Source organism: Corvus moneduloides, chromosome 28 (genome assembly GCF_009650955.1).
Source record: "Corvus moneduloides isolate bCorMon1 chromosome 28, bCorMon1.pri, whole genome shotgun sequence".
In the NCBI taxonomy this organism is placed as follows: domain Eukaryota; kingdom Metazoa; phylum Chordata; class Aves; order Passeriformes; family Corvidae; genus Corvus; species Corvus moneduloides.
The window spans coordinates 996,751-1,012,110 of NC_045503.1; the positions used below are offsets into that span (position 1 = coordinate 996,751).

The window sequence follows — 15,360 nt, forward strand, 5'->3', positions numbered from 1 at the left end:
GCCCATGTCACAAACGGAGCATGAGGACATTAAAGCCTCCCCCCAAACCCCTTCCTGGATTACTGCAGAGACTCTACCAGTGGGGAAAAGCCCTGCTTACAAGGCCACTTTACCTGGCACCACTCCCAGGCGTGCCAGTGGGAGGAACTGGTGGCATACTGGGTCACCTTCCCCTTTGACACCTCTTTTATCCCTGGGGACAGGAGCCTTGAGCCCGTGGTGGGTGAGGGCGCCCAGGTGAGGGATGAGGCCAGCTCCTGCCTCCCGGTCCCTGTCCTTGCCCCATTCCAGCAGTGGCATTTCTAGGGCCCCTCCATGGCGGTGCCAAGGCGGTGCTGAGCGGTGCCAGCTGCCACCCGCCAGGCCTGGGGGGTTATTTTTAGCCCTGGCTGGGGATTTGGGTGCTAAGCAGCCGGCACCTCACAAGCTGATTTGAGCACTAAGCTGAAAAGCTGGGGACGTGGCCAAGGCAGGCACGGATCCGGCCCCGGCCCCTACCTGGCCCCAGTGCTGGGGGAAGGGGCACTGAGCCCTCCGGGGAGGGAGCCACGGGCGAGCCTGAGGTGCTGTGGGGTGGCACCCCCATCCTGCTGCTTGTGCCCGTCACCCTCTGGTGCCCAGTGTGCCAGGGGCAGTGCCACTGGGGGGAATGGGGGTGTTGGATCCCCTCCAGGCCGCGGGGGCTGGCTCTGGGAAACGCCGCCATGGGCAGGGAGAGGCGGGAGCGGCCCCAGCCAAAGTCAACTCAGCCACCGACGTTCCCAGGCTCCGTGTGCTGACGGATGCCCCAGTGCCCGGGGCCTGGGCAAGTGGGGTGCTATCCACCCCCCGCAAACGCTCCTCTTCCTCACACGTGTGCTCCTGCACGTGTTTTTCCCCTGGGACTGTTTTGGGAGCAGCCAGGAGCCTGCAGCATCCCCTTTCCTCAGGGGCTGAGGCTGTGGTGGGGCCAAGGGTGGGTTTGGCACCGCTTTGGGCACTGAGCCAGCACCTGGAGCTGGGGCCGTGGAGATGCTTGGGGCCTGGTTCATCCCACTGTGGGGATACCGTGGAGCACCCACATCATCTGTGCAGGGAAAAATTAGGGTGCTGTGGCATAGGAGGGCCGGCAGGGCCAGATACTGGAGTACTGAGAGCGCCCTTGGCCTCAGCCCAAAACTTCCTGCTGTGTCCCCAACCAGCTCCTTGTCACCTTCATCACCTCCTGCCCATTCCTCGTCCCCCATGCTGGGGTCTCCAGCAGCCAGGCTGCTGCTTGGGAAGGAGCCATTCCCCTGCGGACACCAGCACGGTGACACGCTGCGGGTGGCTCAGCACAGCGGGTCAATGGCAGAAGGGCTGACCTCGGCCTGTCCCCCCGTCGCCCCTCACCAGCTCTAGGGTGGTGCCCACTGCTCACAGAGCCCGCAGCCTCCCCGCCATGCCAGCTGGCTGCCAGCCCTGCCTGGCACCGCGGCCTGCCTGCTCCTGCCTGCACACGCCAGCGGCAGAGCTGGGCCCAGCCCCGGTGCTCAGCACCTGTGCCAAGGAGCGCAGCCTGACCCCGCCAGCACCGAGCCTGGCCCCGCACGCCACGCTCTGCTCTTGTACCCGTGACGGGTCCGCTGCCCGCAGCGGGGCTGCGGCACCCAGCACCCGCCATGCCCAGGAATGGGCAGCGTGGATCCAGCCAGCTCCGTTCCCCCTCCCGAGGGAGCCGCAGCATCTCCGGGCTGGTGGGTGTTTGGCAGACGGGTGCGGAGGCGGCTCTCGGCACTGTACCTGTGCCAAACAGGCGGCTCCAAAACGCTGCAGATGCCAGCGGGGCATGGCTGGACCCCAGTGGTGGCCAGGGCTGCTGGGGGAGTTGATGGGGGGTGAGAGTGGGGACCAGCCCCAGCCCCGGGGGAGAAGGGCCCTTCCCTGGCACTGCCAGGCGGGGTTAGGGCTGTTCTGCGGGAGGAAGGAGGCGGCTGCTTGCGGCGTCCGGCCCTGCCGTGTGGGCTTCCCAAGCTGCTCGCCCTTCATTTCGGAGCTTATTAAGAGCTGGGCTTTGTCAATAAGGCACCATATAAAGCACATTGTTGTCTCTTAGCAACCTTAACTAGTTTAAGAAGAATTTTGTTTGGTTTTTTTTTTCGGAATATAGAAGAAATGCACCAGGAAACGGCTGCGCCAGCCGGGTTCATCCGGGAGCACCCGCTCTTCCCGCACGAGTCGGCGGCACAGCACAATGGCTTGGCCCCAGCTCCAGTCCCAGCTCCCAGCGAGCAGGGCCTGCTCCCAGTTACAAAATGGGAGCGCAGGGAGCACCGAGAGGCTGCTGGGGGAAGGACACAGATCCAGGGGTGGCAACGTTTGCAATGGGGAGATTACCAGGCTCTGCCAGACCCTGTCTGGGCAGCCTGCAGGGAGGTGGGGGGGGTGTGGGGGGACCCTGTACCTGGTGTGAGGACAGGAGGGAGCCTTGGCCATGTCCCATTATTCCCCGTGTCCCCAGCCCCTGGCCCTGCACAGGAGCTGATGGGGTGCCATGGCCAAGGGCACCGGGCAAGTGGTGGCAGAACCACAGGTCCTGCACTTCTGCCCAAGTGGGACCAGAATGTATGGAGACAGGGATCCCACCACATCCCTGCCCGGACTGGACTGGGATAACTGGGCCCCAGCCTCTCACTCTGCATGGTGCTGGAGCTGGTTAATGGCAAACGGCGCCTGGGAGCATTAACCCAAGCGGGGGGGCGGGAAGGGGGGGTACAAACAGGCGCTGAGGGTGAATCTGCAACCGCAGGAAGTCAGTTATTAATTCGAGGGAGACGTTTTGCCCCTTGATTTACTGTCATCGGGCCTTTATGTAACGGCAGGGGAAGGGTGGGCGATGCTGTGGGGAGGGGGTAGACGAGGCGGGATGCAGTCCAGCATCCCCCCAGTGCCCCCTTCTGCTGCTCCCCGAGCCCCCCCGTGTGAAAGGAGAAGGGGATCAGGGTGGGAGCCCACCAGCTCCCTGTGCCACCGTGTGCCAGGGGAGCATGGGGGACCCTGAGAGAATCCTGTTCCTTCCCCATGGGACTTCCTCCTCCCCGCCCCCCCAGTTCTCAGTCTGGGCCCCGGCAGGCTGTTGACATGGCTGGGGCCTCGTGTCCTCGTGTCACCTCCTGGGTCGGGGGACAGGAGCTTGCAGAGCAGCTGCCGCCTGCGTGGTGCTGGTGTGCAAACATGGGGGTGTTTGTGCACGGATGCACATGTGGATGGAAGTGCACGTGTGGCCACGTGGGCACGTGCACATGCCTGTGCGTGTGCAGATGTGTGTGCACACGCAGGTGCGCCGTTAGGTGTATGTGCACACGGGCACCTCGCTGTGCTCTCGGCACACTCCGTGGCCACCGCCACGCACACGCTGAGCACCGCGCGTGCACACGCGGCGTGTGGGACCCACGGCAGCCCTGTGGCAACGCCGAGTGCCGGGGGACACGGCAACCCTGTGGCAGGGGACACGCAGCGTGTCAGGACCCCACAGCGGCTCTGTGGCGGGGGGACACGTGGGGTTCCAGGGGACACGGCAGCCCTCGGTGCCGGCTGGCGGGTGGCCCGAGCGGGAGAGGGCTGGGGGATGCAACACTCCCCTGCCTTCAATTGGCTGAGCGGTAAATAAATAAAAGGGAATTAAATAAATAGAGGCGAGTCGGTTTATATAATCGCTGGTACAGTTTGTCCTGAACCTCTGCACGGATTAGAGAGCTGGCACCAGCCGTGGGTCATTAGCAGCTGGGCTGAGCCCCCCCAGCGCGGCCGCCCCGGCCCCAGCCCCCGCCGGTGGCCCCCAGCCTTGCCCCCTATTTACCTACCCGGGTACTTTTTAACGAGAAACCTTGGGAAGGGCTGTGCGTGCGTGTGCACGGGTGTGCGAGTGCTTGCAGGGATGTGTGTGCATGTGTGAGCTCTGCAAACGTGCACGGGAGGGCACACGGCTCTGTGCAGGCACCTGCCCGTGCCCAGGTGTGCCAGAGCAGGTTGGTGTGTGTGCAAGGGGCTGCGTGTGTGGGTGTGCACAGTGTGTGCATGCACGTGTATTTTCGTGTTTGTGTGCACGGGGGCTGGCACATGCGTGTGCCTCTGTGTGTGGTGTGCGTGTGCACACGTGTGTGTGTGTATGCACCTCTGTGCACAAGCACGGGTGGTTTTCCCCTCTCTGCTCAGGAAAGCACCTTTCTCCCACAGCTCTGGGTTCTTCCTGGGTGCTGGGGTGTTCCTGCAAAACCATTTCGTTTCTTCCCTGCCTTTTGGAGCAGCCCCTGGGAGGTGCGTTTGTTGGGGTGTGAGGGGAGCGCCCTCAAAAGCTGTGGCACCCAGGCAGGAGGTGTCAGTGTGCCACAGGACACACTGGGTGCCAACTGGCTAGGGCGCCCGTGTCCCCCGGCACCCTCCCCAAGCACCCCCACACCCCGCCCCCGGCACCGAGGGCTGCCGTGTCCCCTGGAACCCCACGTGTCCCCCCGCCACAGAGCCGCCGTGGGGTCCTGACACGCCGCGTGTCCGGTGCCACAGGGTTGCCATGTCCCCTGTCCTCATGCCCTCCCACCGTCGCCCGCAAACCTCGACTCCCCTCCTCAGCTGCCCCAAATTGCTCCGAGCGTCCCACAGCAGAGCGTCCCACCCCGGGGACGGCCGGCGGGAACCCCCGATGTCCCCGGGCTCATCCCGGACTGTCCCCGCAGCGCCCCGCGGGGAGCCCCGAGTCCCGCAGGACGCAGCTGCGCTGCCGCCCGGCGCCGGGGTTGAGTGTGCCCGTGCCCGTGCCTGTGCCCGTGCCCGTGTCTGTGCCGGTGCCCGTGTCTGTGCCGGTGCCGGTGCCCGTGCCCGTTCCCGTTCCCGTGCTAGTGCCAGTTCCCATGCCCATGCCTGTTCCACTGCCCGTGCCCTTTCCCGTGCCCGTGCCGGTGCTAGTGCCAGTTCCCATGCCCATGCCCGTTCCCCTGCCCGTGCCGGTGCCGGTGGCGGTGCCCGTGCCCGTGCCCGTGCAGGTGCCGATGCCGGTGCCCATTGCCCTGCCCGTTCCCGTTGCCGTGCCGGTGCCCGTGCCGGTGCCGGTGCCTATTGCCCTGCCCATTCCCGTTGCCGTGCCGGTGCCGGTGCCCGTGCCCGTGCCGGTGCCGGTGCCGGTGCCGGTGCCGGTGCCGGTGCCGGTGCCCATTGCCCTGCCCATTCCCGTTGCCGTGCCGGTGCCGATGCCCGTGCCCGTGCCGGTGCCGGTGCCGGTGCCGGTGCCGGTGCCGGTGCCGGTGCCGGTGCCGGTGCCCGTGCCGGTGCTCGTGCCCGTGCCGGTGCCTGCTGCCGTGCGCGCTCTTCTGCTGCCATCTAGTGCCCACCCACGGGCGAGTCCCCGCAGGGCGCCTGTGGCTCGTGGCGCTCCCCGCCTGGGCAGTGCCCCGGCTCGGTCTGCCCTGGAGAAGCCACCCGCGCCTTGGGGACATCTTGGTGCTCTCTCTGGGGAGGTGCCGGTGGGCTGAGCCCCATGGCTTTGGACCCTGTGGGGGTGGGCCCTTGGCTCCGGGGGGACGGGGAGCACCATTCCCCCTGGAAACTGGGAGAAATCCAGCCGAACCACGGTGCCTGGGAAGAGGTCAGTGGCATGGGTTGCTGCGATGGCACTTGGATGTCCCACCAAATCCCGCCACCCCCATCTCACCGGGCACAGGTTGTGATGGAGGGGTGCAGGATCCTGGTTTTACCCACCAGTGACTATCCTGGTGCTCTCTGTCCCTGAAACGGACAGTGCCATGGAGGGGCCATGGCTGGCACCAACCCCAGGCACCACCAGCCACCTCGCTGCCGCTGCGGCCGTGAACGCCCGACCTGCGGACCCCACCGCAGCCGTCCCCGACAGAGCCATTCCATGAAGGATGCTGGAGAGCAGCTTTCCTGCCTCTCTCCCGCGCCTCTCATCCCTGAGATGGATGGACGGCCTCGCCCTGTGCTCGATACCTGCTGACTCAGGGACTCGTGCGCCAGCATTGACGGATCAACCTCTGCATCGCTGCCGGGGCTCAGCAGTAAATCGGCTGTGCCGGAGCCAGCCGAGCCCACGGAGCGCTCGTGTGTGGATGCTGGCCCTGCCCAGCGAGGAGGGGGTGATCGATGGGGTGTCAGCAGAGATTCAGGCTCCTTGGGGCTTTGCTCAGGGACGTCTCGGCAGGAGATGCCGCAGAGGTATTTTTAGCCACGTAATTCATAGCTACCTCCAGCCTGATTAATTTTTTTCCCCTTTGGTCAATCCATCACACATTCTTTCCCGGTGGATGGATGCGTGCTGGGAGCTGGGTGTGCTGGGAGGGGCTGAGGCAAAACCTGGATGCTGGATGCTGGGGCCATTTAAGAAAGGTTCATTTGATTCTGTTTTCCACAGAGTAACACAAAACACCTGTACGGGGGACCCCAAATGCTGAGAAAACCCTTCTCAGGTGCCCCCCAGCAGGCCAGGGTGGGTGCAGCGGTGAGCACCTGTGGGGCAAAATTGGTTCTGGGACTGTGTGCTGACCTGGACCAGCTCCTGGGATGCTCCAGCCTTTCCCAGGGCACTTTCCCAGCCAGAGATGTCAAAATGGGAGTCAGGGAGAGGCTGCAGGATCCCACATCTGTCGTCTCTGGTGAAAGCATTTCCACTCAGGCCTGATTCAGCAAAACAGTGTTTTTCCAATTGCTGCTGCACCCAGGATGAGGACACACAGTCCTGCGGGCTGCCGGCATCTCCCAGGGGTGCGGGCACAGAAGGTGGGTCAGGCAGCTGATGTGCTTGTCCCTCGTTGGGAAATGTGAGCTGAGCGATTAATTTGGGTCCAGTCTGGGCTTTAGGCTCCCGTTTGCGCCTGCACCCATCCCCCCTTCCGAGCCCTCACAAACTCTGCAGCGCCACGGCACCAGCTACCCGGGTAGGACCCAGCGTTTGTGGGTGCACCACGGGGCACGCAGCAGTGGGGTCACCCTGACACCCCGCAGAGGCCCTGGGCTGCTGCCAGTCCCTCTTCCGGCCGGCCGAGCGTCACCCACCGCCCCCGTGTCCTGGCGCGACCCAGCTTGCCCGCGCCAGCGGCTGCGGCCGGAGGCAGCGCGGGGCTGCGGGGGCTGCCTCAAAGGCCCGATTTTCTTGCTCTGAAGCCCCGGCTCTGTTCGGCATCGGGCAGGGCAGTGGGATGCTGGGGCAGCGTGGGTGATCCCGAGGGAAGGGGCACCGCGTTCCCGCTGGGCACGGGCGCTGCCAGTGCCCCCCACCTCCAGCCCTTTGATTCCGGCTCAGCCTCTTGCCCTGGAAACTGCAGCTGCCCACGGCAGGGTCGTGCAGGGCAGGATCTTGTCTCCTCTCCCTGTGCTCCGTGCCTGAGCAGCAGCAGAGCTGGCATGATGCCAGGCACCATCCCTGCATGAGGAGGGGGACACTCCAGTGTCCCCAGGGTTTGTCTCTGAGTGGGTTTGCGGGGTTCCCTTGCAAGCCTGAGTGTCAGCTCGTGCTTTCCAGCAGGAGTCTGCTCAGCATGTCTGCTTCCCAGTTATCCTGTCCTGGGAGAGCTGTGGGGTCCCTTGCAGAGGGTGATGGCTTCTCGGGAGCTTGGGGAGTGAATCCCCCGGCTCAAGGTTTTGCTGTGAAGCTGCAGAGAGATTTCTCTGCTTCCCAAAACCAGTCCAGGGCTGTGCCCAAAGCAGTCTTAAATCCAGTTTAAGGCCATTCACAGCCCCTGCCTTGGGCCAGGGTGGGTGCTGGGGGATGGACAGACAGACAGACACCCAGGCCCCCTTGCTGGCACCATCTCAAGGACAGGAACTGAAGGGACTGGATGGGGCTGGCAGAGGTGGGATGGGGCTCACACCAGCAGAGCCCTTCACTGCCAAGCAGCGAGATGCTGTTTCCTGCCAGCAGCAAAGATTTCTCCAAAAACACGTGAGCCAAGCACCTGGAGTGAGCTGGGGCAAGGACAGCCAGGTTGGGAGCCAGGGCAAGGCTGGGATCAGTGGGAAACAATAGAAATCCAAACCCCTGAAACAGGGAGATGATCCCTGAACACACGTGGGTGGGCGAGTGGGTTCCACCCCAACCCTCCCTCCCTTGGTCCCAGCCAGGGCCATGGCACAACCTCCCTGTCCTTGGCCCCAAGTCCTTCTTCTGCCCAAGATCAGCTTCCCCCCTCCAAAATCAAACAGCCAAGAGCTGACCCTGCACCCCTGACCCGGCCGCCCTCACTCACCATCCACCAGGTCTTGGCCCTCACGTCGTAGCAGAGCTGCCACCTCACCGAGCCCCCGGCCGCCGGTGCTGTTGCCATGCCTGGCACCTCCATCCCCACCGGCTACTCCAGGAGGTGGCTGGCATGATGCCCTGCTCCCAGTGCCATCACAGACCCTTTTTCCCTCAAAAAGCACTCAGAGCAGCTCCCAGCCCTGGGGAAAAGCAGCTGGATGGAGGCGAGGAATAATCCCAGTCCCAGAGTTCCTGGGCTGCCCCCGGGGAGGCGGGTCGGCTGCTCTGGGTGGGCTGGTGGGTGGCCACTGCCGGGCAGAGGCTGTGCCAGCGGCTGGACACGCCGGAGGGACAGCACCCACGTCAGCGGGACGGACGGATCCTGGAGGGTGGGACAGCAAAGGGATGTGCCGGGTCTTGGAGGATTTGGGAGTTGCTTTGGCTCTGTCTGCCCAGGGAAGGGGCTGCTGCAGGTACCCCCTACAACCCGCCAGCCCCCCTCCAGGGACCCTGACACATCCCTGTGTGGGTGATGGGCTCCCATGTCACCTGTTCCAGAGCTGTCCTGTGTCCCCCAACACACGTGTGCTCAGATGGAGGGGCCCTTCTCCTCCTTCTCCTTCTCCTTCTCCTTCTCCTTCTCCTTCTCCTCCTTCTCCTTCTCCTTCTCCTTCTCCTTCTCCTTCTCCTTCTCCTTCTCCTTCTCCTTCTCCTTCTCCTTCTCCCCTCTGGCTCTGTACAAACTCAGGGATGAAAACAGGGTGTGTGGGTATCTCACCTGAGGGTCTGGGGGAGCCAGGCACCAGCAGGGCGGTGTGGGCTGATCTCTGCTCCCAGTGTGGGGGCAGGATCTGGGCACTGGCGGTTCCTGGCCCTGTCACCCTGGTCTCAGCATGACCTGGCCCAAGGAAGTCAGAGGTGCCTCAGGGTGTGACATCCTTCTGGCCCTACTCTTTCCACGTGCACTGTGGGATTCTCCAAAGGATCCCAGTGGGGATCACGTCTGCCCCCTTCCCTCTGAGCCTGCTCCCCACCCAGGGATGAGCCATCCTGGATTTTGGGCTTGCCACAGGCAATTCTGACCCCGGTGAGTGCTCAAGGCTCTCAGTTGTCCACGTCATCATGTCCACTTATCATCCGTTCTCCCAGGAATTGTGATTTGATTTGGAGATTGGGGGTTGTGGGCTGACCACCCCCATGCGTGGCTGAACAGCTGGCTCTGGCTTTGTTATCCTCAGGGACAGTCAGATCCTTCCCAGTGCTGTGCAGTGGGACAAGCTGGTCCCTGCTGGGTGCCCTGCCTCCCCCCTGTGCCCCCTGCCCTCCTCCCCACTGCTTGCAGACTTTCCAACCCCAGGGTTTTGCTGCAGGGATTGAGGAAGTTTTTGAGGAGGTTTGGGAGTTTTTTTTTGGCTTTCAAGGCCCAGGAGTCACAGGAGAAGCTGGGTTTGTGCTGAGCTGGAGATTTGATGACATTTGGGGATATTCAGACAAGAAGCTTCTGGGGATGGAGCCAGCCTGCTGCCTGGGGTCCGGGGGGCTCGGGCACCACCACAGACACAGTGCCAAAGGATTTTGGGATGGGTGAGATGGCTGTGTGGGAAGGGAAGCAGCATGAGGGGCAAGTTGCAGGAATTCAGCTCCTGGAAATAATTAATTTCAAGGCACGGAGATTACTTCCTGATTTACTTTTTTTTTCTAACTACCAGTTTTTTTATCCTTATTTTTGATCAAAAGCCAGGCCTTTTCTTGGGAAAAGAACTCTGGAGCTTCTCACGAACACTTCCCTTTCCAATGAGACTTTTTTTATCCGAACAAGGGTTTGGGGCAGAAAATAAACCCAAAGTTGAGCCGTGGTTGCAGCTCAGAGCTGGGTACTGAGGCAGGAGGGTGGCATTGGGCAGCAGTGGGTGCAGGGGGGGTCAGATGGATTGAGCTGAGTAAGGAAAATCTTCCTGCTTGGAATCTTCCAGAATTGCTGTTTGGATTGGAAAGGGTGGTGTGTGAGAATGTGAGTGTGTGTGTGTGCCTGCACTACTGGTGTGTGTACGCAGGCAGGCATGTGTGTGTGTGTGTGCGTGTGTGTGTGTGTGACACAAGCACGTGTATCAGTGTCACACGTGTGTGTGTGTGTGCACGTGTGTGACAGGAGTGTGTGCCAGTGTCACACATCTGTGTGTCTGTGTGTGTGACACGAGCGTGTGTGTGTGACAGGAGTGCGTGTGTCAGTGTCACACATCTGTTTGTCTGTGTGACACGAGCGTGTGTGTGTGACAGGAGTGCGTGTGTCAGTGTCACACACGTGTATGTGTGAGACAGGAGTGCATGTCAGTGTCACATGTGCGTGTGTGTGTGACATGAGCGCGTGTGTCGGAGTCACACGTGTGTGTGTGCGTGTCAGTGTCACATGTGTGTGTGTCTGTGTGTGTCACGTGTGTGTGTGTGCGACACAAGCACGTGTCGGTGTCACACGTGTGTCTGTGTGCGACACGAGCGCGTGTCGGTGTCACACGTGTGTGTGTGTGAGTGACACGAGTGCGTGTGTCGGTGTCACACGTGTGCCAGCACACGTGGACCATGCACTGATGGTGAGCGGAGCAGACATGTCCTGCTGGAAGCAGCTCTGCTGCCCCAGGGCCACGGCGCTGGCAGAAAGCAGGAGGAGATGCTATGAGCTGGCACCCAAAAATACATCGAGAGGCCTTGGTGGGGTTGGGAAGAGCCTCTGGCACATCCCTGCCTGTGGGGAAGGGCTCTGGGGGTATCTGGGGGACCCTGAACCTCCTGCCAGGATGCGGTTGCGAGGGTGGGCGCTGTGGAAATGCCGTGTGCTGGGGCTGGGGTGCCATGCAGTCCTGGTCCATCGTCAGGGGAGTCTGGGAGGGCTTTGACAGGCAATGGGGGGCAGAAGGGAGAGAGCCACCCAGAGTGAGGAGTGGGGGGAGGTAGCCTCAGTGCTGGCACCCACCCTGGCATGTGCCCGCTCTGCCATTCCTGGGGCAGGGCTGTTGGGAAGCAGAGAGCCAGGAGGATGGATGTGGTGGGGAAGGGGCAGGGCTGAGCCAGCTGCTGCAGCCTGGGCACCTGGGGGCCCTGCCTTGGCATCTCAGCATTGCCCAGGGTGATCCTGCCTCCTCTGGCCTGTCATTGGTGCGAGTCCAGCTCTCCGTGCCTCAGTTTCCCTGGCAGGAAGGGCTCTGCCCATTGCTACCCACCGTACCCGGTGTCGCTGCAGTGTCCCCCAGGGAAAAGGGAGGGAGATGGCAGCAGGGCTGTTTGCAGCCCGGCCCCGTGGGCCTCCCTGCTGCCCAAACTGGGTCACCCTGCCTGGGCTGTCACCTCAGGAGGGGCTGTGTGCACACGTGGGGGGGACAGGGGGTGTGCAGGTGTGTGAGGGCACACACGGATGTCCAGCTCCCATGTTCCCTGCCACCGGTGGCTCCCGTCCTGCACTGTCAAGGGGCCTGACCCACCCCAGGCCTGGGACTGCTTTGGGAAGGTCAGGCCCTGCTGCTCTTTTGGGACCCCTCATTAGTGTTGCGAGACCAGTGAGCAGGGTCAGGCCGGGGCACCCAGTCGCACAGGTACCCTGTGTGCACATCTTCCCTTGCTGCTCCGTGCCTCAGTGCCCCTTGGCATCTTCTTTTGCCCCTGGTGTTCCTGACCCCACTTCCTGCGGCTCCCTGCAAGATGCGATGATCCCATGGGAGTGACATGGTGACACCTTTGCTTGTGCCACAAAGCCACCAGGACCAGCAGGATGGGAGCGTGAGTCCATCACGTGGCTCCACGGCAAGAGGAAGCAGGCGGGGACAGGATGAAACCCTGTCTGAGCTCGTGCCCCCAGCGATGGAGGTGAAGGTCTCTGCTTTACCCTCATGTGGGACCCCTTCCATGAGGGTCAGCATCCGGAGCTGGGTGCTGGTCCCTGTCTGGGACCACGGCAGCTTCTGCAGCCCCTGAGCTGGGATCACTTCCCAGAGCTGAGCATCTCTTTGGGATGTCACATTTGGTGGCCGAGACGAGAGAGGGGACAACAATGGGGGAGTGACAACGACAGTGTGCCCCCACCTGCTCAGACCCATCCCTGGACATGCACAGCGCTGCCCGGGGGGGGGTGAGGTAAATTTTGCACCCCAAAACCACCCCCCCCTTAAGGCTGTGCAAGCAGGACACAACACCCCCCCCCCCCCCCCCCGCCCCGAGCTGCACAAGCCAGACGACCCCACCCTCCCAGGGAAAGGAGGGCACGACAGCCCCCCAAGGCTGTAGGAGCCAGCCAGACCCCACCCCCCCGGCAGCACAGTCCCTCCGATGCGGGCAGAAGCCTCCGGCCGTGCCGCGGGCGGTGCGGGTGTGGCCGCGCTCCGTCCCGCCCCGCCGGACCCCGGACCCGCCGCGGCCCCGGCTCGGGGGGGCTCGGGGGGGGCTCGGGGGGCGGCGCCGCGCGGGCGGGGGCGGGGGTGACGTCAGGCGCTGTCCGCGGTGCTGAGGGAAGATGGCGGCGCGCTAGAGCCGGGCGGCGGCCAGGGCCCCCCGCGCCCCCCGCGCCCCCCGGCACCCACACCGCCGCCATGTCGCTGCTCTGCGTCGGAGGTACCGGGGCACAGGGCACGGGCCGCGGGGACCGGGCGGGGGGCGCGTCCCGCAGCCCCTCTGCTCGGGGCGGGGAGGGGGCAGCGCGGGGCCGGCGGGGCCGGCGGGGCTGAGGGGAGTGTGGGCAGCAGGGGGGCGGGGGGGTCGTGGGAACGGCTCCATTCACAAGCACCCGGCGCGTGGATTTATGAATGAACCGGCGGGGGCGCGCGCGCGGCGCGGGAGCCGGGAGTGGGGGTGGGGGAGGGACGGGGCTGTGGGCGCGCCCTGCCCGCACAGGGATCCCCCCGGAACCCCCCGGGATCCCCCCGAACCCTGACCCTGACCCTAAACCCCTGCCGGGAGGGACGGGGCTCCCCCTGCGCCTCCCCCCGCCCCATGGGGACGGCAGGGGAGGGACGGGACTCCCCCATAACCCTCCCTGGCTCTCCCCCCGCCGCTTCCCACCCCGCCCTGGGAAGGGGGCTCCCCCCGTAACAACTCCCGGGCTTCCCCCATAACCTCCCACCGCCGTGGCGAGGGAGCTCCCCCCATAACTTCCCACTGCCGGGGACGGAGGGGGCTCCCCTATAAGCCCCCCTCGGGCTCCCTCCGTAGCCCTCCCCCGCCGTGGGGAGGGGGATCCCCCCGTGCCGCCCACCCAGCCGCTCCTGGCTATCAATCTCCAGCTTCCCGCCCCCTCGGAGCCCCCTTTTTCCCACCCTGCTCCCCCCCCCCCCGCGTCTCTTCCCACACCCCCCTCAAACGCAGACCCCCACGTGCTCACCTCCCAAACACCCCTGCCCGTACACCCCCACCATCCCATCTCTCCCCAAATACCCCCCTAATCAACCCCCCCCAGGACCCCACCCCTCACGCCTATCCTCAGGCACCCCCATCCTGCAGATACAGCCCTCTGCATTCCCAAACACCCCCTCATGAAAAACACCCCATATGTGCCCCCAGCACCCCACATCTATCCCCAACCCCCCAATTCCACCCTCAAGCACCCTCGACCCCTAAAATCCCTCCAACCCCAAACATCATCTTTCCCCATCTATGTATCTCTACATTTTCACTCCCCCAAACAGACCCCATGCACCCCAAATCCCACAATCTCTCCCCACGTCCCTCTGTGAACCCCTAAATACCCACCTCAAATTACACCCCGAGCCCCAGCCCCACCTCCTGCAGCCCCCTATGCCCCTGCAGGTGTTGCCCCACCTGGGCATGGTGATGCTGGTGGAAGCCAGGGCAGCTGGGGGGGTCAGGGTAGGAGCCTGGGGGTCTGGTGCTGGTGTGTTAGGGGATCTGCTGCCCAGTTAGGGGATCTGGTGCTGGTCACCCTATACTGGGATGAACTGGGGGGAGTGCACAGGGAGGGGATCCCCGCACCCAGCACACTGAGCCTTGCCCAGCTCGATGCACAGATGAGTCCTGCTGGCTGGGCCTCAGCCCCGCTGGTCACTCTGGATTGAATGCTCAGTAAGGGGGGAGTAGAAGTCGGAAGAGGATCCCTCTACCCTCTTCCCAAGGCCCTGATGGGGATGGGGTAGCACTTGTGTGTCATGGGGTCATAGGATGGAGGTGGCAGAGTGACATCTGGGACAAGGTGGGGCATAGGGTGTCTGGGATTTCCCCACCCCAGGTGAAATCTGGAGGAATATGGGGCTCTCCTGGTGCTGCCTGAATTCCTCAGGATGGGGGCTGTGCCCCCTCCCACCCCCTGCCATGTCCTTGTCCTTTAGGTGCTGTCACAGCCCCCTCTCCCCTGGCAGTGTCACAACTGGCATGCCCCCATGTGCCCCCCAGCCAGCCCCAGATTTGGGGTACCATCCTCTGGCGGGGGGGGCGCCTCTTTACTCCCACGTAAAGGACTGTCACATGTGGTGACACCCTCGGCGGCACTGGGGGTGGCTGCTGAGAAACAGCTCCGAGTGGGTTGGGGCTTCCCCCAGTGCCCCGTCACCACTCGCTGGTCACGCTTCTCATGCTATTTCTGGGGGTCCCGGGGGCGGGGGTGCCACCCCAGAGCCTCCCCCAAGCTTTCCCTGCCCCTCCTGGGGGGCTGCGGCCACGTGCAGCCCCTGGGGGCTTCGTGCCATGGGGTGTCCCTGGGTGACAGGCACTGGAGTGACCTGGGACTGTGGGGTGAGTGGGGACAGGAGGGGGTGTCTGGAGTGGCGTGAGGCAGACGGACAGATGGACAGGCGGGCGGACGGGCATCCGGAGAGACAGATGGAGAGACGGAGGGACAGATGGATGGAGGGGATGGGAGACGCGAGCACGGAGGCTGAGGGGTGGGTGGAGGGAGTGACAGAGGGGTGGAGGAACAGAGGGAGAGGACAGACAGAGGGGTGGATAGATGGACGGACAGATGGAAGGATGGACAGAGGAGTGCACAGAGGGATGGACAGAGGGTTGGATGGACAGACAGAGGGATGGACAGATAGATGTATCGGGGGATGGACATAGGGATGGGTGTGTGGACAGATAGTGGGGTGGGCAGAGGCATGGGTGGATGAACAGATAGGGGAGTGGATGGAGAGACAGGTAAATGGGTGGACACACAGGAGACAGAC

At 63.8% G+C, this 15,360-nt stretch overlaps 1 protein-coding gene across 1 annotated transcript in view; it reads left to right on the top strand.

Moving 5' to 3' along the window:
• The first annotated feature begins 12,675 nt into the window (after nt 1-12,675).
• LOC116436010 (protein unc-13 homolog A-like) overlaps nt 12,676-15,360 on the top strand; it is a 37,699-nt gene continuing 35,014 nt past the window's right edge. The window contains 1 exon segment of the mRNA XM_032092836.1: nt 12,676-12,799. Coding sequence (XP_031948727.1) covers nt 12,778-12,799 — 22 coding nt within the window. The 5' untranslated portion in view covers nt 12,676-12,777.